This window comes from Lacerta agilis, chromosome 5, assembly GCF_009819535.1.
Source record: "Lacerta agilis isolate rLacAgi1 chromosome 5, rLacAgi1.pri, whole genome shotgun sequence".
In the NCBI taxonomy this organism is placed as follows: Eukaryota; Metazoa; Chordata; class Lepidosauria; order Squamata; family Lacertidae; genus Lacerta; species Lacerta agilis.
Window position 1 is genome coordinate 73,162,384 of NC_046316.1, and position 23,964 is coordinate 73,186,347.

Sequence of the window (23,964 nt, forward strand, 5' to 3'; positions counted from 1 at the left end):
GTGTTAATTCACAAAGCCCTAACCAACTTGGCCCAAAGTACTTGAAGAACCTTCTGATCTCTTATTCTCCACCTCAATTATTTATATTGTCTGATGGAGCACTTCTGATGCTTCACCACGCCCCTGAGGTTTGGCCAGTCTTTGTTAGGGACCAAGGCTTGAGTGTGGCAGTCCCTGTACTGTGGCAATCCCAGTCGCCTTTTAGACATTGCCTATAAACACTGTTGTTTAGACAGGCCTTTGAAATTTGGATTTTATTTTATCCAAACAGTATTTATGGACGTTTTTACTAATGTGTTATTTTAAGTTTTTACGATTGTTGAAATTTTTGCATGGTGAACACTGTACTGTATTTTTATGACAGTTTTACAAATATTTAAAACAAGTAAGTAAATTATTTCTGCTGGTTTTGGTTATCTGCCAGCATGTTGCAAAGTTATGAGCTGTAGTCATCTTCCCACACTCTGATAGCATTACGTTATTATGTTTCTGGAATTTTTGGCTTTTTCTCAGCTTTGATATTATTTGTGCTCATCATCCACACTGATTCTTGCCTGTTTCTACTTCCCCCCTGACACTTCTTTGTTTTCCCACAAGTAAACCTTGATAATATTCTCTTCTTTTACCCAGTTAAGCCGCAGAAAAATCTCATGCTCGTATTTTTCATTTTCTTTTACAAGCTGCCTTGTCAATACGCACCTGCTAAACAAATCCAACATTTGTGTGTGTATGTGTGTTTCAAATAAAACAATTGTTAGATAGAAAAAGGTAAGAGAGCAAAGCGGTATTGACTAAAATAACATTTAAATGAAAAATGGTTTAGATCATTGTTTTGCAGAGCATTAATATTTTTCTCAGTATTGCTGTTCAAGCTGTTACTTTCTTGATAAAAGTGTTATGAATTAGATTCAAACTTCTGCTCAGATAAAATATTGGGAATCAAATGCTAGTTTCCAGTAGTATAATGATTAGTTCGCATTTTCCCCACAGCTTGTGGAGATCCAGATGCTGAGCCTGGGGCAAGGATGACATGCAGGCTTCTGTTCCACCTCTTTCAAACACCTGAGGTTTCCCTGCTGCCTACTGGTAAATACTTCAAATCTATTTCCAGACCTTCTGTCTTGCCGTTTGGCAAAGGAGAATGGGAGGCTATTTTTGTGTCTTTGTTTTTGTTTTGATTATGTATTTTGTGTTTCTTTTTCTTGTAATTCTGTGCTGTGAACTGCCCTGAGATCTATGGGTAAAGGGCAGGTGGCGCTGTGGTCTAAACCACTGAGCCTCTTAGGCTTGCCGATCAGAAGGTAGGCGGTTTGAATCCCCGCTACGGGGTGAGCTCCCGTTGCCCTGTCCCAGCTCCTGCCAACCCAGCAGTTCGAAAGCACAACAGTGCAAGTAGATAAATAGGTACCGCTGCAGTAGGAAGGTAAATTGCATTTCCGTGAGCTTTGGCTTCTGTTATGGTGTTCCCATGGGCCAGAAGCAGTTTATTCATGCTGGCCACGTGACCTGGAAAACTGTCTGTGGATAAACGTCGGCTTTCTCGGCCTGAAAGCGAGATGAACACCACAACCCCATAGTTGCCTTTTACTGGACTTAACCATCCAAGGGGTCCCTTACCTTTACCTTTTTACAAATTTAATGACATCATCATCATCAACATTCTATTTGGAGTAGGGCTGCTGAAATTAATGAACCTAAGTCTGAGTATACACAACACGCCTAAAGCTCATTCTTTCCATCAAAGAATTCTGGGCACTGTTGCTTATCCATTTTTTGGGGTGTGGGTGTGTGCTTTGAATGTGTTTTAAATGTGTAGTGTGTATACAGAACAAACTAGTCATGTTTATTCACTTCGGGGGGTTTACTGAGAGCTGGAATAGCACTGGATAAAATCCTATTTAAATTGACATTGCTGAGACACAGACCTATAGCCTTAAACAGCCATTTTGTTCAAGGGACCACCTGGTATGTTGTTTTGGAAGCATAGTTCTGCTTTTTCTTTATAACTCTTAAGTCCTTTTATAGGGACTTTCTGATAAGATGGTGAGAGAGTTCTGAGGTGCTTTGGTTGAAAAGATTCAAGAAAAGAGTGTTAGGCTGTTTACACACGTAGGATTTGAAACAATCAGGCCTCGTTTCTTCACAAAGCACTATTTTACATAGCTTTTAATATATGTACTTTCGCACGATAGCATTGCCAAAAGGGAGAGTTGCTATCCATGTTGTCTTTACATACAGGTGGCTGTGTTTCATGAAGCAGTATGCATTGATGTACTCCACTCAGTCAGTCTATTCACGCACGCTAAGCACTGGCAGAACATCACTAGGTGCTCCCCAATAGGAGGGGACCTATGAATGCAGCACAAAACAGATAAAAAAACTGTTCCTGTAGAATGTGCTTTAGATCAACCCACAGTATGGGACAGGGATGAAGTGGCGGCCATGTTGTGTGTACATCACCCCAAAAATGTGCCCACATCCTACATGGAATGCACATTATTACACTGTGTGTACATGCCCTTAAAGATTTGAGAGAGGAAAAAGAGACTGCAAAGATGACAGTGATTGCGAATGAAAACAACAGCAGAGCAGTATTTTTAGCCCTCACACAGCCTGTGAGTGACAGACCAGGACTCTGCGGCAGCAGCCAGGCCTCTAATTGATCACCTCAAGGATAGCTAATTTATTTGATTTCATCCCGTCCTATTTGTTGTTTAGACACTAATTTTGAACAGTATACTTAGCTGAATTGTTCTTCCTTCCTTCCCTTCTCCTTCCTCCAATAGTTTGTACTATTCAATTAAGTTGCCCACTGCCTCCCCCCTTGCATCCATTCGGGGGGAAACTGGTTGAAATGTTCGCACTGCAGTTTAAATCTGAGTCCCACTGCCCTCTAGAGAAGATAAGGGGGAGTGGGGTGCGCACACACACTTAACTGACTGCATTATATCACAAAATCATGCTGCATGAACCACACACAGACTGTATACTGAAACTAAATCGATACTTTCCATTGACAGTGTTTGAGTATTGAATATGCACTTGCTTCTATAGTGTGCGATGTGGCCTTGGGCAGGCACGTGTGTACATTGGGCACACGTACATTGGGCCATTTGTTTTAAGACTTGTAGTATCGATAGTATTGACATCCTTGCACTTGCACCACAAAATACAGTGGTACCTCAGGTTAAGAACTTAATTCGTTCTGGAGGTCCGTTCTTAACCTGAAACTGTTCTTAACCTGAGGTACCACTTTAACTAATGGGGCCTCCCGCTGCGGCTGCGCCACCGCCGTGCAATTTCTGTTCTCATCCTGAAGCAAAGTTCTTAACCCGAGGTACTATTTCTGGGTTAGCGGAGTCTGTAACCTGAAGCGTCTGTTACCTGAAGCGTCTGTAACCCGAAGTACCACTGTATGTCTGTCCACCGCAGTGTTTAGAAGCCTAGTAAAATTAGGTGGGGCCAAGTTCACTAAACACAATGACAGTAATAAAAAAAGCTTGTTCTTTTTCCACAGGGAAATCTTTCCCAGGAATTCGATCATCTTGTGATCGTCACCTCTTAACTGCTGCTCACAACAGCATAGAAGTGGGTGCTGTGTTTGCTGTGCTGAAAGCAATACTGATGCTTGGTAAGATCACATTTAATGTTCTTCATTTCATGGTTAAGGCTGCAGCCCCATACCAAGTTTCCTAGGAGAAAGTTCCATTGAATTTGTGGGACTCATGCTCAGGCTTGCCCTGTGAGGCTGAAGTCTTACACACACACACACACACACACACACACACACACACTTACATGGGAGTAAGTTTCATCAAATTCAGTGGGATTTACTTTTGAATAGGCAGGCATAGGATCCTACTAAATTTTGATTTTGACTGAAAACATTGTCTAGACTAGAGCATGGGTCCGTCCGTTCCCCTCAGATGTTGAACTCGCATCAGCCCCACCCAACGTGACCAGTGATCAGGGAAGACAAGGGACCAGAAGTGCGCCATCCCTGAGCTACAGTTATATCTTAAAATCTGATGTTTTAAGGATTAATCATACAAGAGATGAGGCGTTTGTATTTCTTCTATTCATTGAAATTCTTCTATTTCCTGCTACCCAGTAGGTGTAAAAAAATCAGCTTCAGCAGGATTGCTTAGAGTCATAGAATCATCAAAGTTGGAATGGACCCCGGGGTCATCCAGTCCAACCCCCTGCAATGCAGGAATCTCAGCTAAAGCATCCATGACAGGTGGCCATCCAACTTCTGCTTAAAAACCTCCAAGGAAGGAGAGTCCATTACCTTTCGTGGGAGTCTGTTCCACTGCCGAACAGCTCTGACTTTCAGAAAGTTTTTTTTCTGAATGTGTAGTCGGAATCTCCTTTCTTGCAACTTGAAGTCATTGGTTCGAGCCCTACCCTCCAGAGCAGGAGAAAACAAGCTTGTTCCCTCTTCCATGTGACAGCCCTTAAGATATTTGAAGGTGGCTATCATATCTCCTCTCAGTCTCTTCCTTTCCAGGCTAAACATACCCAGCTCCTTCAAGCGCTCCTCATGAGGCTTAGTCCTTGATCATCTTGGTTGCTCTCCTCTGCACACATTCCAGCTTGTCAACATCCTTCTTAAATTGTGGCTTGCCCAGGTTGTTTTTGATAGTTAAACAGTAAGAATACTCTTCATCTTTGTGCTGCTTCTACTCCATAGGTGATGCGGAAATTGGAAGCAATAGCATGCCCTCCTTGAAGAAGTCAGATTACTCAGTGCGAAGATTGCTAGGTGACTTTAATGAAGATGAGATATGGGATGCCACCTCACATTCTTTGAAATCATGCGGAAAACCTTTCTCCATAGAAACTGCTAGTCTCAGTGAATATGCTAGATATGTGCTAAGAAGTATATGCCAGCAGGTAGCATAACCCTTTGTTTTTCTCTGTTTATCTGTATATATGAATTTATTTTTCAAGAGTAATCATTGTTGCCATATTCCAGGGATGCAAAGACAGTCGTGACATGCTTTCATAAATATAGGTGGGTGATGGGGGTAGAGGAAGGTAGCCGGGGAAGCCATTCAACCCTGAAGATGACCTGGGTCTGCCAAAACACCTTAGCTTAATCTTCACAGGGTTTTCATGAGTATAAAAAAGGGAGAGGGAATGAATAAGCCACCTTGAGCTCCTTGGAGAAAACGTTGGAGCATGAATGTAATAAAAAAAAAAGTAATACGGATTTGATTGTCGGGGCTTCCAGGTCATTTCCTCCCATAAACTTGTATACACTGTTGGCAACTATGGCATCAAGTGATGACTCATGTGTGAATGAGCTGTCATAGATTGATCTGTCCAGACTGACTTTGATATTGCCAGATATCTATCCAAGGTTCCCATATTTTGGCTGAGTAATCAAGGGATGAAGATTGAGTCATGTACACACATGTGAGAACAAGTCCACACTCCGGCCATGCGAAGCCTCTTGGGGTACACTTGACCGCACAATGTTACCTTAGTTAAACAAAAACAAAACAAAATGTATGTTTTCTTAGGGGTAAAGGAAGCTGCGACCTGTGACAGGTTTACCCAGCCCCCCAGCCTCATTGATTAAACATGGAAAGAACAAGCCTCTAACGGTGCAGCTAATAGCCTATGCTATATTCAGGAATTAGCCGTGCAATTCAGGTCTAGGCATGTTAGATTTTATGGTTGTGGCTCCCATGTAAACTTTGTGCCCATGCTTGAACTCTCAACAGATAGGAAAGCTGCGCAGGTGTGGTTGTAATCCCACCATTCTTTTCTTCCTTGTGTCATGAAGTTTTTCCTCAAACATACAATGAGTATAGTTGTGATTACAGTTGGAATTCATTTGAGAGTTTAGCTGAACATTGTGATTTCCTTTTTAAAGGGTTCCTTGAGTATTTTAGTCAGCGGCATGTAAATGCTCTTGACGGAATACCTGAGAGTTGAACCAGAGAAAAAGATGGTTTGTCTTAAAAGAAATTAAAATAACTTTATTGTTATGTACTGAGTTGAATTGGATCCAAAATGCAGCAGTCTGATTGGTCCTAGAACAATAGGATCCAGAATGCAGCAGTCTGATTGGTCCTAGAACAATAGGATCCAGAATGCAGCAGTCTGATTGGTCCACAGGAGCCACCCACTCCAGCTCCAGGTGGAAGTGAATCCGCAACCTGATTGGCATACAGGAGTATCCCGGAATTAGCCAATCACGTGGGGCCCATTGTGTAAATAGTGTATATAAAGCAGACGTTTTGGGGGAACTGCATTCCTCACTACTATGAGCTGAATAAAGAGCATGAAATTCACACTTGACTCTGAGTATATTTCATTTATATTTAACTAAATTCTTCCCTGTTAAATCTTTTGCATAATGGACTTGGATTTAATGTAAAGTATAGCTTTTTTTACAGTGCTAGCATGAGTCTAACTCATCATGAACAATGTTGATTTTTTGTTATGCGTTACAAGCGAAACAAACAAACAAACAAACAAACATTGCCTTTGCTGTGATTAATGTTCAATTCAACTTTTTGTCGATAGGAGTGGGTGGGAGAACACTGCTTGAAAGAACCCGAAAGACTGTGTACTGACAAAGATCTTATCCTGGACCCAGTCCTTTCAAACAAACAAGCACAAAAATTGTTGCAGCTTATCTGTTATCCTCATGGAGTTAAAGAATGTGCGGAGGGTGACAATCCTCAGAGACAACACATCAAGCGTATTCTTCAGGTAACCAGACAGAATAAAGGCTTTGTATTTGATGTTCTTTCCTCTTGCTCCTACCACATTAGACCCTTTTGTCCCTGTATACATACCATCCCTTGTAAAGGGATAAAATTAAGGGAGAGGGGAATTAAGTCTTTCCTGCCAGCCACAACCCCTTCTGCTACTGAAGCATACGCTAGCCAGAGATGTGAAGAAACTCTGTATGTGTGCAGCTCGTGTATGGAGGGAGGCTCCATACAAGATTTTTGCCTGCCTGCATTGGTATGGCTTCTTCTCGTGGTCACTGAATGTAGGGATGCAGGTGGTGATGTGGTCTAAACCACTGAGCCTCTTGGGCTTGCCGATCAGAAGGTCGGCGGTTCAAATCCCCGTGATGAAGTGAGCTCTCGTTGCTCTGTCCCAGCTCCTTCCAACTTAGCAGTTCGATAGCACACCAGTGTGAGTAAATAAACAGGTGCCGCTGCGGCGGGAAGGTAAACAGCGTTTCTGTGCACTCTGGTTTCCGTCATGGTGTTCCTTGCACCAGAAGCGGTTTAGTCATGCTGGCCACGTGACCCAGAAAGCTGTCTGTGGACAAACACCGGCTTCCTTGGCCTGAAAGCGAGACAAGCGCCACAATCCCATAGTCGCCTTTGACTGGACTTAACTGTCCAGGGGTCCTTTACCTTTTTTTTTAAAACCTTTACCTACAACGTGTAGTTCTGCCCTTAGTTAAGATCAGCTAAAAGCTATGTTTTAAGGTGGGGGTGAAATCAAGAACAGGCACATCCCCAAGGCAAGGTCCCTTTCCCTTTCCCACCGATCCCATCCGTAGGCAGGAAGAATGAACAAAATGAGCCGCGTCCCATATGCATGTAGAAAAGACAATGATACGCAGGCAAGAACAAAATCACATGCCATGTTTAATGGTGACACAACTATTTGTCATTCTTTGCACAGAATTTAGATCAGTGGACTCTCCGCCAATCGTGGTTGGAGCTCCAGCTGACGATCAAACAGTGTATGAAGGAGCCTGTGAGTATCGCCTTACATAAATGTTTCATTCGATAAAGTTTTCCTTTAAAAAACAGAATAAAATAACCTAGTGTGTGAGCAAAGATATCATGAATGTGCTAGTTTACTTATGTTTCACTGTAGGGTTCTGGGTCTGTGGCTGAAATGAACAGCTTGTTGGATAATATTGCAAAGGCGACGATAGAGGTGTTTCAGCAATCCGCTGACCTAAACAATAACTCTTCTAACTCTGGTATAGGCCTCTTCAGTCCAAACTCTGTTGGAAACGCTGACACACATATTACGAGGCAGAACAGTAAAAAGACATTTCTAAGGTAATGTTCTCTGCCTGAATGGATAAAGATGAAATTATCTGCATTTTTTTTTTAACATGAGTACTTGAGAGGGTTGTGAGCTTGGAGCGTTGCATTTAATAATAATTATGGTGTTAATTTCAAGGATCCAAAAGCCAGTAGTCAAAGCCCAGAAAAGTCTCCCCAGTCCAGTGATGTGTTCTGGGCTCAAAAGTTCCAGTGCATGGGCAGAGTTTCTCTGCGTGTGAGAATTTCTCAGTTTGGTTGATCATGCACTGTAAGCACACCAGCAGGTATAAACATTAGTTCTTCAGCTGCAGTGAATGGGAATTTCTGCATGCTCAAGTCCTCCACGTACGCACCAAAAAGCACACACACAAAAACTTTGGGACTGGGATGTGGAACTTCAGGTCACAACTTGCGTAAAATTATATTGAACTGTATTGGCTCAAATCTACCTTCCTGCCTTGTTTTAAGTAGTTTGCAAAACCTGTATCTCACACACATGCATATGGTGCTTTGAAGGGGAAAAAAACCCCTGAGAATACTGAGTAATATTCTGTTTGAAATGTCTTGTATGTTTCATGCTTTTAGTTCTTCTGAGAGGCGAGGCGCTTGGCTAGTGTCTCCATTGATCGCGAAGCTGCCTACCTCTGTTCAAGGCAGAGTCTTGAAAGCAGCTGGAGAAGAACTAGAGAAAGGCCAGCATTTGGGATCGTCTTCAAAGAAGGAGAGAGACAGGCAGAAGCAAAAGAGGTAGAAATGATTCAGGAGAGTGGGGGGGGGGGAATGCTGCTACTTTTTACTGGGAATATCTGATGCAGAGACAGGCTAGGGAGAGTTTGTGCTTTTATTACAAGTACTGTATTCCAATCCTGCTATTGTAAATCGGACATGTTTGTGCACTCAGTCAAGGTTTGTTTTATGAAATAAGCCTGCAACATTCTCTCTCTCCCCCCTCCAGTACAGTTATTATGGGAAAGGTAGGTTGCAGTTTGGTTGCATTTAGGAAGAAATGTAGCACATAAGCAAGACTATGTTTTCCTTCTTAATGCCCCAATTGTTGCTCTGGAAATAGCACAGTTAAAAAAAAAGAAGGACCAATAATGTGTTAGAATTTACTGAAAGTGGCACCACAGCTGGATTGATCCTACTCATCATTTCCAAAAGAAAATACCTATTTTTAAAATGATACTTACTTCTAGCCCTCAAATAAAAATATCTCTTTCCACAAATAGATGTTTACTTCTCACATGGGATTCTGATTAGGTGTCAAGAAATGACATGATCAGATGTGTGCATGAATACATATGTTATTAGATGTTTCACAATAAACTACCGTATTCAAATTCTCTGCATGAAATTGCTTGTCTATATTCAAAAGCCTACATAAAAAACCAGCATTTTCCCTTTCTTTCATTTCTTTTTTTCCTGCATTCCCCACTTCATGGCTGAAAATTCAGATCATACTTTCTTTTTAACTGTGTTTTATCTTAATCTGCCTTATACTAGTTCTTAGTTGTCCAAATACCTTTGCTTTGCTTAATTAGCATCACTGAACGATACTTCCTGATAAGCATTGTGGTACTCCATTAAAAGCGCAATGCCTTAGGCTTCCTGCAAACCTGAATAGGGTAGGAACACTGCACATTCCTCTGGCTTTCATTAAAGGCTGCTTTGGAAGTGGCACACAAAAAGGGAGGGCGATGGGGAGAGCAGAGAGTGCCAGTGTATTATATTCTTCTGCATTGTCCGAAGGAGAACTTTCACATCTTCTTTTTATAGATAGCCGTGGAAGATGTGGAGACAGCTTGCTTTCCTCAAAGGATAAGGGGATGTGAGAGTTCTGTTTCTGATGAGACAGGAAGTGAGCCACGAACTTATTCATCCTCCTCCAAAAGAAGCTGCCAGCTTAAAAACCATTACACATTTTACACGAGTGCGTTGGCATCTATTTATACCGTGGTCATAATGCAGTGATTTTCAAATTCCCTACACTCTCGGGAACACTTTCTGCACTGATCTGCACACCACGTACCACCTGCATATTGCAGAAGAGACTTAGGTGTGTCCTGTGGTGCACTTTTGTTTAGCTAGGGCACCTATGCAACTTTCGCAATGTTCCCTGAGGCCTCATATTATGGAAGAATATTATGGAAGAATATCAGTAATGATATATACATGTTCTTTTGAAGAGACGCTTGCTTGTCATAAAACCACAAGGAGGATCCCTGTGGCTTCAGACCCATGGTCCATTTAATTCAGCATCCTGTTTCCTATAGTGACCAACCAGATACCTCTGCGAAGCTCACAAGCAGCACATGGAAGCAGCACTCATTCTCCTGCTGTTGCTCCCCAGCAGCTGGTATTGAGGCATACTGACTCTGACACCTAGAGTTTGAAGGTAGCTATCCTGACGATCTAAATCAGGCACCCCCAAACCGGCCCTCCAGATGGTTTGGCCTACAACTCCCATGATCCCTAGCCAACAGGACCAGTGGTCAGGGATGATGGGAATTGTAGTCCAAAACATCTGGAGGGCCAAAGTTTGGGGGTGCCTAATCTAAATAATAGACTTTCCCTCCATGGATTTGCCCAGCCCCCACCTTTAATGACATCTCACCACATCTTGTGGCAGCTGTTACCAATATTCCCGCTGATGAACTCCTTGAGAGCTCCCAGGGAAATCCATGGTTTGAAGAACCTCTGTCCCAATGTTTGGCTTTTAGCGTGCGAGTATTTTTTAGCTTGCTGAAACAGCGATAACAGAGCACGTGAAGAGAACCCTGCTAGGGAAAGAGTAGAAAAAGGGAAGGAAGGGATTGGAGACAGGAAATATCAAAGTAACACTACTAATTGAATCTTGTCTCTGCCTCTTTTAAAGCATGTCTCTTTTGAGTCAGCAACCTTTCCTTTCTTTGGTGCTTACTTGCCTTAAGGGACAGGATGAGCAGCGAGAAGGGCTTCTAACATCTCTACAAAATCAAGTTAATCAGGTAAAAATAAGCAGATAATTCTGTGCTCTGCATCAGATGAAAATCAATTATACTAATGGGCTCAGGCACACGGGAAACCAAATTTGAAAGGCCATCTGTGTGAGTTTCAGGAACATAAATGGAGAGAAATGACAGAAGGTTTTGCTGATTTTTTTATTAAAAAAACAACACAAAATCATCTGCATTAAAAATAATAATGGCAAACTCTCTCAGGTACCTAAGCAGGGATAGAAGTAATTGCTGTTGCCAAAGTGACCCATTACATTGAGCTTGCCTTGTTGTTCTGTACTGCATCTGCAACATCTTCACTTTAGGTACTAAGACTATGCACACATTACTGTTTACTCTGGCTCCAGTGCTCTCCCACTGCTGATGTTTGAAGCCAAGTTACCCACATTCTATATGTATCCTATAGTTTCTTGAGAAGCACTGCTGTTAGATGTGTTTTCCCTCAAATCAGGCTCAATTTGATCTGAAAAGACAAGCAGTGAACACTTCACATATTTGCAGCGCATCTGCAGTCTTCGCTGAATAGGAGCTGTGGGGAAAATGCAGACACAGGGAAACAAATTGGGTAGTTTGCATCGAGTGAAGATATCCCAGCTCCCTCTCTGGTGTGTAAAGCAATGTAAAAATGTGACTTGAAATGCAGCAGGGAAAAATGACCTTGCTGCATTTTAAGGTCCCTAATGTGCACATAGCCTAATACCAGCCTAATGCTACTTTAAGTGAGATCAGTGACTTGTGTGGGACTTTTAGTTCTATTTCTTGGAGCACTAGTCTATCATGCTATATACTAGCATAGGTTTGCTCTTGAAACTTCCCACAGTTCCAGTAATGATTTGCCGCATGGCACTGCAAATTTGGAGTTCTGAGAATCCGAAATCCAGAACCCACTGACTCACAAAACAGGTTCTAGGGTTCTTTGGATCCTGGCCTAAAGCACATCAAAATGGTAGAAGGGCAAGAACTCGGGCAACAGAAGTAAAATAATACTGGATAGTAGTTCAAATGATACGATTGTTTCAAAAAATCTGTTCTGTAGATGGATTTATTTATAGAAGTTTATACGTCAGATGAAGTATATACACCAGGACAGGGCCCTGTTTTGAAAATTCTTCAGCAGATAGTCTTAGAGTCAACGTGTACTGGTATATCAAAGTTAGATGACTTACACATGGAGGTCAATGAGATGGTCATATTCTGATAGAATGGATTGTACTATTTCAGACTGAAGTTGGGGGACATCAATTTTGATTGCTCTCCCATGTAAAAAATAAATTATCTGCAGGTGAGAATGGGAGAAAGGCTCTAGCCCAGCCTGATCCCTTTGCACTGACTTTTTACTTGCAGGGAGTGTTGTGTATGTGTAGATTTTTTTTAAAGGCTTCCGCAACTTGCAGTCCCCATGGGTGTGGTCCAAATAGGTACATTTTAGTCTAATACCCCATTCCCACCTCATTCTGCTGGATGAATAGACTAGGCCTAATGTGGGGCATGTTGCCGCTTCATTTGTTAATACAGTAGTTTGTAAAATAGATTAGAAGGTGACAGAACCCAGCATTCAACCCTTAATTTCAGTGCTTGATTCCTATGCTGCTATCATGACATGTGAGCCACTTAGTTTTGGTATGCCCCCACAACCAGCCTAGTACAGTCGGATCTTAGATCCCGAATGCCTTGGTACTCGGACATTTTGGCTCCCGAATGCCGCAAACCCGGACGTGAGTGCTCCAGTTTGCATACGTTCTTTGGAACACGAACATCCAACAGGGCTTCCAGTTGGCTGCAGGAGCCAATCAGAAGCCGCAATTTGGTTTCTGGGCATTTTGGAAGTCGAACAGACCTTCCAGAACGGACTCCGTTCGACTTCCAAGGTACGACTGTACTGACTAGGTACGCAGAGCATATGACAATTTTTTAATCATTCCCAAGCAAGGACTCTTTATTGTTGTGGACAGATACCTTATTGCTTGCCCCGCTCCTCCATCTGTGTGTAACTACAGTACTACAAGAGCAGCTCCCAGGCCACTGTAAAACACACAGTTAGCATGTAACAAAATTCATTTTAGATATAGTTTCTAACTATTCCATTTTCTGACACTTCCCTCCTCCATTTCTGTTTCGGCTGCCTTCAATCCTTCCTCCTTCCTCCCAGTACTTCTGGTACCTCCCAGTACTTCAATCTGGATCTGAGACATTTCTTACTTTACCATCCTTGCAACTCTGCTTGCAATCTGTAGAAAGTATTAACAGCCACTGAGAGATGCTATTTGTAGAGTGTGATTCGGAGGCTTCCCTTTCTCACCTATCAAATGAAAGGAATTTGTGTGCTCAGTGGAAAATGATGACTTCTCACAGGCAACTTTTGGGGAGCCCATACATGTGTGGAGTTTCACCCAGAGGAGAACACATTTGCAAGTGGCTCTTCTTTTACATGACTAGATAAGAGGACAACTCTTTCTTTGAACGGCTCCACAGATGGGACTTCATAAGTAAAAATAATGGAAAGTATCAGTTAAATTGGGCAAGAGAAGATACAGGGTAATAAATTATAGCAAGCAGACATTTAACAACAACCAAAATTCGTGAGAAGTGTTTCATAGAAGTGGGTGAAAAGATATATATATATATATATATATATATATATATATATATATATATATATATATATATATATATATATATATATATATAAATGTTGACCAGGAATGAGTATCGTTAAGGTTTAAAGTAAGCATGCTTAAGTTAATCAGACTTTTGTTCCTAGATATTAAGCAACTGGAGGGAAGAGAGATACCAGAATGATGTTAAAGCTAGACAAATGATGCACGACGCTTTGCAACTTCGTCTTAATTTGGTGAGAAAAAGGCACAATTATTTATTTAGACTATTTTTATGTCATTCCTCAGTAAAACTGCTCCTAGGGTTGCCATATTTTGAAGAGCAAAAAAGAGGACTCATTTGCCGACTTCTACTTTTAACTATGACTCGCATTTTACATAACCATGAAAAAGAGGACGTGTCCTGGAAAAAGAGGACATAGGGCAAGCCTAACGGTTCTGTGCTGAAACCTGCCCTCCAATTTCTTTACCTCTTTTGCAGACTGCTTTAGAATTTCAGTTTCCATCGTTGCAGGATTGAGCTTACTTTTATTGTTGCCAGGTAGACACGGGTGGTATGCATGTACATTTTCTTCCCGTTAAACATTTATTCAGTGCTCTGTAGCCTCCCTGGCTGCCTGTGCTTCCTCATCTGAAAAAATAACCCTATGGAAGAAGTTCTCACAGAATTTGGAAGATACTGCAAGGGTCATCTAGTCCAAAACCCTGAAAGTTATTTTCCTCAAATGTGATATTCATATCCGTAAAATAAAATAAAAAACCTGCATCTTGAAACTGGAAAATGAAGAACGTGTAAATCCATTACACATTTGTGTGTGCAGGTAATGTGGCAAGCACTTAATATGAGAGAAACTCCGAGGCTATCGTCTTGCACTGATGCAGGCAGAGAGATTAGTTTGCAGCAAGGCACCTCATAGAACCCCACTGTGTTCTCAGGACCGGTGCTAGGGCTTCTTGCGCCATAGGCGAACCACCTTCTGGTGCCCCCCCGCCCCCCCTAAAGCCTGCTTTAGCGGGAGGTGGGGGTGGTGGAGAGGCAAGCAGCAGTTTCTCCGCTGTAGCAGAGAAGCTGCTGCTCGCCTGTCCCACGCAAGCCTGGCCAGCACCCCCTCCATTTTGGTGCCCTAGGCAATTGCCTATTTCGCCTAAATGGACGCGCCGGCCCTGTGTGTTCTATGTGTCTAGCATAGCACTGTGTAACAAACACTGCTGTGCTAGACTCAATGCAACCTGGCAGCCCAACAGTCATTTGAATCTCATGTTACATCCTGATTTTGCCCACGCCCTCTGTGCAGACCCACTCCCACATCTGTGTAGGTGGAGGGGCTGCTGGGTTGTTGTTTTTTAAGATGAAGTGCGTGAGAGACCTTCCAAGGGACTGGCCACTTAATGGCAGCATATGACACAGGAGGGACATGTCAATGGAAGGATGGCTGCTCCAGAGCCACGTATCAAGAGCTGTTTGGCATCTCCAAGGAACTTGGATGTCACGGAGACAAGCCTGGATCGGGAGAGGAGCGTGGGAGGAGGATCAGTGAGGGAAAGCAGCAAAACAGACAGGCAGGGGGAGGGGGCGAGGTATCGAGAACCGGGCCCATTAATCTCAACAGATACGTCCGACGATGATGACAGCAATCTCTTAGAGGTATCGCCAGAAGAAAGGGGGAGTGCTGATGTCAGTAATAAACAGGGGGAGGGGAGCAAAGGCGGGAAGAAGAGATTCACGCGTCACTTCCGGAGCACCAAGGGGTTATTGTGCTGGAAAAGGCGCGTAACGGAAGATAGCAGTTAGGATGTTTGTTTTAATGGAGTGCAGACGTGAATTATAGCTCTGTAATTAGTAAGGATAATAAAACGCTTTCAAAAGCGAGAAACGAGCCGGCTGTTATCTCACCGCAACACCAAAGGCAAGGTTGCCGTGACAACACATCCTAACTCTACTGCGTTGCTGTGGGACTGTTGGAAAGGAGACATGGAAGGGGTCGAAGAGAAGATGAAAGCTGCGAGGGCCAGCTGGGAGATTCAAGCCAAGGAAGCAATTTTGAAAGTTCGGCAGGAAGGAGAAGCCAGAGCTGCTGATTTGGAAGAGAGAAATAAGCGTTCTGAGCTTCGAGTTGCCAAACTGGAGGAAGATTTACGAGATCTTCAAATTAGGCTTGATGAGGCTCGCAAGACCGGTGGAGGAGGAGCCACAGCAGTGGTGACTCAGAGGCAACAGCTGGCATCAGTGAGTAAGTTTGATGGGGACCCCAGGGGATATTTGGGGTTCAGGACTGAGGTTGATTATGCCCTGAGGGTGCGAGGGAAAGACTTTGAGACTGATGCTGAGAAGGTGGCATTTATTATTTCACACATGACGGGGTCAGCGAGAGAATGGGTACGCCCACTTTTGGCAAGTAACAACCCAGCGCTTGGGAATCTCCAGGATTTCTTGGATGCCATGGCGGCTCATTACACAAGTGACATTGATCAAGAGATAACCAAGCAGGAACTCATGAGTCTCAGACAAGGGAAAGGGACAGTGAGAGATTATGTGGCTAAATTTACCCTTCTCTGCCATAAACTGGGATGGGAAATTTTAGCCCCACAAACTGAAGCGCTCTTTCAGCAGGGGCTGAACCCGGAAATTTTGGATGAAATAAGCAGGGGAGCGAAACCCAAGGATACGGATGCTTATATCAAACTGGCTCTGCAAGTGGGGGTTCGGCAGGAACTAAGGGAATGGGAAGGGCGAAATGTACCGGGCAGTAAGACATTCCATGCTTACAGGAGGCCTTCCCAGGGTGTTCAGCCGGTTCAGGGAAACAGGCAGCATCTGCCCCCCGAAGAGCCAATGGAAATCGGTCGTTTGGACACAAGAGAAAGCCTCAAAGAGAAACCTCGCAGGGAGCTGCTAAGCAAGGGGGAGAAGGAGACGCGCAAATGCTTTGTGTGTGACAGGACGGGACACCTAGCCCGTAATTGTTCGCAGAAGCGAGTGTGGCAAGGGATGGCAGCGGCTGCGGGGCAGGAGGCGAGTGGGGAAGCACAGGAGCAGGGAAACGCCAACGCCTGGTTGGAAAAAGGAGAGGGGAAGACCAACCAGGCGGCACGCAAGTAAACCCCACACAACGGCAGAGTGTAGTGACTCCAAGGGAGCCCAGGCCGGGAATTGTGCTGATGGTACGGCTGGAATTGCCAAACGGGTACCCCCTAGAGGTAGAAGCTCTACTAGATTCGGGCAGCTCAGCCTCTTTCATGTCCGAAAGCTTCGCCAAGGCCCACCAAATCCATTTACTGCCTTTGGATTTTCCCCTGGTGGTGACCACCATTGATGGGAGAGAGCTGCTGGGGGGCCAAGTGAGGCATCAGACACCGCCCATGAGGATGAGCGTCTCGAGGCATCAGGAAGTGATTGCTTTCAATGTCACACACCTGTCCGGAGCGCCAATCATATTGGGCATGAGTTGGTTAGATCTTCACGATCCGGTCGTTGCCTGGCACCAGAGGTCGCTCACCTTCGGATCTTCGCATTGCACGGAGAATTGCCTGATGGAGGTGGAAACGTCGGAGACGGAGGGGAGGATCGCCACGGTACGGTTGGAAGACTCCAGGGGAATTCCACCACAGTATGAAGATTTCAAGGAAGTGTTCAGTGAAAAGGAAGCCAACATACTGCCCCCCCATAGGCCGTATGATTGTCAAATTGAGTTGCTGCCGGGGGCAAAGTTGCCTGCAGGAAAGTTGTATTCTATGTCGGAGCAGGAGTTGCAGGAGCTGAAGGAATTCCTCACACTGAACTTGGAAAGGGGATTCATTCGAGAATCCAAAGCGGTGGGGAGGAAGTCCGATTTTTTTCGTGGACAAGAAAAATACGGCACAAAAACGCCTTATTTGTGACTACAGGATCTTAAACTCGCGAACGAAACCGACCGCCTTTCCGATGCCCAGGATCGACGACTTGTTGGCGGCAGTGCGAAAAGGGAAGATTTTCACGAAGTTGGACTTACGAGGAGCTTACAACCTCATAAGGATCAGAGAAGGAGATGAGTGGAAAACAGCTATGTTTACCCCGTTTGGCACCTACGAATACACAGTGATGCCTTTTGGCCTCCAGGCGGGCTCACACACCTTTCAAGCCTTTATGCACCATGTGCTGGGTCCCTTGTTGTACCGGAGCTGTGTATGTTTTTTGGACGATATCTTGATTTATTCGGAAAATGAGAAGCAGCATGAGCAGCATGTGAGACAGGTGTTGCAGAAGTTGAAACAGCATCAACTGTATGCGAAGCTGGAGAAATGCCAATTTCATGTGCAGCAAGTGGACTTTCTGGGGTACAGGGTGTCGGACAAAGGTCTGGCAATGGACGGGGAGAAGGTAAAGGCAGTGTTGGATTGGAAAACACCCAATACCAGAAAAGATGTACAACGCTTCATTGGGTTCAGCAATTTCTACCGCAAGTTCATCAGGAATTTTGCGCAGCTCACTAGCCCAATAACCGACACGTTGAGTACTAAGAAGAAGTTTCAGTGGACTCCAGAGGCGCAGGAGGCGTTTGAGCAGTTACGCAAGGTATTCGCCTCGGAGGAACAGCTGCTGCACCTCGATGCGGAGCGGCCCATACGCATGGAAACTGATGCGTCGGACAGGGCGGTAGGAGCGGTACTGCTGCAACAGGATGCAGCAGGCGACTGGAGACCTTGTGCGTTTTTCTCAAGAAAACTCAGCAAATCGGAACGCAACTACACCATCTGGGATAAGGAGCTGTTGGCCATTGTAGCGGCGCTCAAAAAATGGAGGCATTTCCTTATCGGAGCCCGCCATCAGATCCAGATCTACACGGATCACAAGAATCTGGAGTACTGGAGAGCAGCCAGAGTGCTCAACCAGAGACAGCTCAGATGGGCGGAATTTTTTGCCGACTTTGATTTCAGGATCCATTATGTCCCGGGGGACAAGAATGCGAGGGCGGACGCCTTGTCTCGCAAGCCGCAGTACCTAGAGGACGAGGGAGTGCCGGAGGAGAGACATGTGATGCCACCCAGCCGATGGCAGTGCGCTGGAGCCAGGGATCAAGAGTCTCTCATACGACGTCTAACTAGGGAAGATGCGTTTGCGCAGCAGAAATTCAAAGACCTGCAACAAGGTACAGGGGTGGAAGACGGCTTCGTAGCCAAGGATGAACTGTTGTTCTACAAGGGAGCATTATATGTTCCGGGGGATCACTTGAGGGCTAAGGTTCTCAAGCAACTGCACGATAGCCCTTCGGCAGGGCACCCGGGACAGCAAAAGACCTTGCAGTTGGTCACCAGGGATTTCTGGTGGCCAGGGGTGCAGGAGGACGTCAAAGGCTATGTGCAAGCTTGTGATTTGTGTCAACGGGTCAAAAGTGACAATAGACCCCCTGCCGGACTGTTGCAGCCCATGCCCACCCCGGGGAGGCCATGGGAGATGGTGTCCATTGACTTCCTGACAGATCTGCCGGCGTCGAAGGGCAAGACGGCAGTGCTAATCGTAGTGGACATGCTCACCAAGATGTGCCATTTTGTGGCTTGTCCCAGGGCAGTGTCGGCAGAGGAGACAGCCAGGTTGTTTGTAGACAACGTTTTCAAGCTGCATGGAGTACCATCGAGGGTCGTGAGCGACAGAGGCCGCCAATTTACGTCGCAGTTCTGGCGCAAGCTCATGGAGCTCTTGGGTGTGGAACTCAACTTGTCGACGGCCAGGCACCCACAAACGAATGGACAGGCAGAGAGGGCCAATGCTATACTGCAGCAGTACCTACGTTGCTACGTTAGCCGACGACAGACGGACTGGCCAAAGTTCCTAGCTTTAGCGGAATTTGCCTATAATAACTCAGTTAATGTTTCCACAGGGATGACACCCTTTCTTGCGAACTATGGAGGACATCCGAAGTCGTTCCCGAGGGGAGAGGACCGGGGCCCGAGTGTGCCAGCGGCAGAAAATTTTGCGGAGGAGATGCTCCAACTGCACGAGCAACTCAAGAGCACGCTGGACAGGGCCAAAGAAGCCTATAAGAGGGCTTCGGATCAGCATCGGAGGGAGGGGGAGGCCATCAGGGTGGGGGACAGGGTGTGGTTGTCCTCCAGGGGGCTGCCCACCAGAAGCAGGTGCAGGAAGTTAGAGCACAGACGTTTGGGACCCTTCGAGGTAGTGGGCCAGGTCAATCCCGTAGCCTTCAAGCTGAGGTTGCCTGAGGACATGAGAATTCACCCCGTGTTTCACAGAGCGCTGTTAACACCATACAGGGAAGGGCACCCTTATCAAGGGGAAGGGGGGGTGACAACAGGGCCTTCAGTGGAGGAAGTGGGGGCAGGCAATGAGGCCACTGAGATCCTCGATTCCCGGTGGAGGGAGGGGCAGGTGGAATACTTGGTAGCCTGGGAAGGGGAGGACCCCGAGAACAACACATGGATGCGCCATGATAATATTCAGGAGGAATACCTCAAGGCCGAATTCCATGCGTTATACCCACAAAAGCCAGCCCCACCGGGGTATGAATGTTGGCAGGGACATCAGGAGGAGGGCATGGGGGACCAAGGGTCCAGAGGAGGGGAGGAGGCAGAGGAACCCCATCCAGACTGGTCAGAGGAGGAGGTGGACGAGGTAGTGTCATTCGCACCCTTTACGACGGAACAGTGGAAGACGGTGTTTGAGTCGGATGAAAATGAGGACACAGACTTCCTGGGGTTTGTCACTCCACCGCGCACGGAACAGTGGCAGCATGGGAACGGGGAAGTGGAGAATGTTAGCACGATCATACACCATCCGCTTGAGTCCAGCGACTCCGGGGAGGAAGGGGGCTTGGAGGAGGGAGTGGATGTCACGGAGACAAGCCTGGATCGGGAGAGGAGCGTGGGAGGAGGATCAGTGAGGGAAAGCAGCAAAACAGACAGGCAGGGGGAGGGGGCGAGGTATCGAGAACCGGGCCCATTAATCTCAACAGATACGTCCGACGATGATGACAGCAATCTCTTAGAGGTATCGCCAGAAGAAAGGGGGAGTGCTGATGTCAGTAATAAACAGGAGGAGGGGAGCAAAGGCGGGAAGAAGAGATTCACGCGTCACTTCCGGAGCACCAAGGGGTTATTGTGCTGGAAAAGGCGCGTAACGGAAGATAGCAGTTAGGATGTTTGTTTTAATGGAGTGCAGACGTGAATTATAGCTCTGTAATTAGTAAGGATAATAAAACGCTTTCAAAAGCGAGAAACGAGCCGGCTGTTATCTCACCGCAACACCAAAGGCAAGGTTGCCGTGACATTACCTATACGGACATACTAGGAATAAATGTAATTAGGCCATAAGCATAAATAAAGCAGAGCACAAAAACGCTTGAACTCCCTATGTAGAAGTTGATATGAAACATTTATATTTATTTTTATTTTTTGAAATTTGTTATCTATCTTTCTACTTTTCATTCTTTGTTCTGTTTCTTGTTTCTTTTTATATTCTCTATTTTCATTTTAGTTTTATTTATGTATATTTGATGTATTTATGTGTTCGCAATTAATAATAATTAAAAAAATTAAGCAAAGCACAGTGTATTTAGTCCCATCATGTTTATCTTCAATTCTTTTCATGTGGTTCACATTTTAGGTGGGTGGAATGTTTGACACGGTGCAGAGAAGTACGCAGTGGACCACAGACTGGGCACTTCTGCTCCTTCAAATAATAACATCGGGAACCGTTGACATGCAATCGAACAAGTACGTCTGCACCATTAATAATAACGCAACATTATTCCCTCCCCCCCCCGTGCAATAGCAAAGTTGCTAAAAGGGTCTGAAATAGCTCCCGCCATATTATTTTCAAGAGGAATCTTCCAGAACTTTAACTTGGTGAGTTCAAGTTCAAAGATACCAGGGCTTTCTCAGACACTGCCGAGAAAACAAATGTTTGTTGGCTGGTGGTGTCTTACTCCTGCTACAGTTGGAGGGGAACCAGAGCGTATCTTGAGAAAAGGGCCATGCAGGTATTCAGACTTGAGAAATTGTGGAAAGTACCACAGTGAAGCAAAATAGCAGATGGGATAGGACCTCCTTTCAGAGACTCATGTAATCCAATTTAGATTTGTGGTGTAATTCACTGCTTTTTTCTTAATGCTCCTAGTGAATTGTTCACAACTGTACTTGACATGCTGAGTGTGTTGATCAATGGAACCTTAGCTTCTGACCTATCAAATGCAACCCAGGTGGGATCTGAAGAGAACAAAAGAGCATACATGAATTTGGTGAAAAAGTTGAAAGTAAGTCTCCCGTCTGACTTCTGAAATATGCTTTTGTTAAACAAATCTCTTTCCTAGAAGTTCCCCCCCCCCACTTGTTTGTGTAAAGGAGGAGTATGTAGATATAAGGGAATAAGATCATGTACTAATGAATAAGAATTAAGAAACAGGACAGAAAGGCTTGTTGCACAAGTCATCTGCTAGCCTTGTTAAGAGATCAGGAGCAAGCATACAAGAGAGGAGGCAGGAGGAGAAATTGCACAAGCCTATAGCCATTTCCCAGTCTTAACATCTGCAGTGTTGCATCTATATTAGGCAAGGGATCTAGACTAATTAATAGATGTCACTAACACACCCAATTCCAAATGGATTACTGCAACAAACAAAAATCACTCCAGTTCATTTCCGCAGAACATTTCCAAGCCTGCTGTGGAAAAGTCTACTCTGGGATGTGTGTGTACAAACATTTTGTAATTGGGATTCCTCCAAATAGGAGTGTATGCCCCTTTGCCTGTTAGGCACTGTTTATTACAGATGCAGTATTTGTATGACAACAATAGCTCATGCCATGCAAGGAAATAGTCCCAGGTTCAATGCCCAAAGAATATGTAGAACCACAGCAAGTCAGAGTAGGCAATTCTGGGTTAGCTGGACAAATGTCTTGACTTGGCATGCAGGATAGCTTTCTGTCCATGGTTCTGTGGCTTGGCCCAATGTGATAGGCTAAAACTGCAGATGATTCACCGCCCCCAACACCATTGCTCATCTGTTCTTAAGGCTTCTACATCAACATTAAATGCAGATTTCTATAGTTAGATTTTTTGGGAGGGGGTCCCATCAGATGAGCGGAAATAGCTTATAAAGCACATTTTAAGGCACAGCGAAGACTGCGGAATAAAAATAGTAAAAGTACAGGGAAATGACTCATATGAAACACTTCTGGTCTGGAATTGTGAAATGCTTCCTTACATTTGTCCTTTTACCCCCTTGCAGAAAGAACTGGGAGATAAGTGTTCAGAAAGTATTGACAAAGTTCGTCAGCTTCTTCCCTTGCCTAAGCAGATGTGCGACATTATTGCCTGTGAGCCTATGGGGTCACTGATTGATACCAAGGGAAACAAAATTGCTGGATTTGACTCCATCGATAAGAAACAGGCAAGAATAAACTTTACTTTAAGGCGTGCCAACTTTCTAATGCTATGACAGTCAAAAGATAACTTGGTGGCCCTTAATCAGATCCATTCAACTCATTTATTCACAGAAGGCGGTGAATGTTTTTCTGTTATGTAAAAAACTACAGTATTGTTATTACAGCTTCTGCCATATTTTGCAAAGCGAAGAAACATTATTTGCCCTTTCTATTAGGCAACATTCAACTTAATAATAATACTTGTAAAAATGCATAGTGTTTCCAAATATTCAGAGAACTCTGCAGGCATTACCTAGTTAGAAATTCTTAGAAGAACTCTATAACGTGCATTAATTTTATCAGCCCCTCTAATATAGATGAGAAGAGTGAAGCTGATTGAGTGACTTATGAAGGCCACCAAGTGAATCCATGATAGAGGCAAGATTTGGACTGGGGCTTTACTTATTTGTAGCTGAGTGGATTTTGGTACCCCCGTGGTGAATCTTCTATGCTCAAAGGAAATCTTAACCAATTCTATTTGGATGGAAAGCCTACTTAATTAAATGGGGGTTGCTCCCAGATAAGAGGGGTTAGGAATGCAGTCTAAGAGTGTTGTTGGCATCTGTTTGTCTCAAGAAATAAGGAAGTACACCCCGGGGTGAAATCAAACCACTGTGTTAGCAGCACTGAGGTGACCTCCCTGGGGCACAAGCCTGGCATTGTATATGGAGGTCCTGGGCTGCCCAGACACAAGACCCCACTCTTGGCCTCTCTGATATGGTCCAAAGGAAAGCAGAGCAATATGTTTGGCATCAGCTTGGCTGCAGGAGGAGCTCACTATGTCTGTTGTCTGAAATAATCTAAAGCCACTTTTGAACGACAGATTCTAAAACCACAAACTAAGTGCAGACAATACTGCCAACTAGTGGCAAATTGCAATGGTCAAGCTGCCCATCA

At 44.6% G+C, this 23,964-nt stretch overlaps 1 protein-coding gene across 1 annotated transcript in view; it reads left to right on the plus strand.

Annotated features, from left to right (window-relative positions):
- Positions 1–23,964, plus strand: part of MED12L (mediator complex subunit 12L) — a 177,262-nt gene that overhangs the window by 124,951 nt on the left and 28,347 nt on the right. Inside the window, 12 exon segments of the mRNA XM_033150449.1 lie at positions 991–1,086; positions 3,518–3,631; positions 4,694–4,896; positions 6,541–6,729; positions 7,666–7,740; positions 7,864–8,054; positions 8,628–8,789; positions 10,918–11,029; positions 13,800–13,889; positions 21,251–21,360; positions 21,764–21,899; positions 22,872–23,033. Coding sequence (XP_033006340.1) covers positions 991–1,086; positions 3,518–3,631; positions 4,694–4,896; positions 6,541–6,729; positions 7,666–7,740; positions 7,864–8,054; positions 8,628–8,789; positions 10,918–11,029; positions 13,800–13,889; positions 21,251–21,360; positions 21,764–21,899; positions 22,872–23,033 — 1,640 coding nt within the window.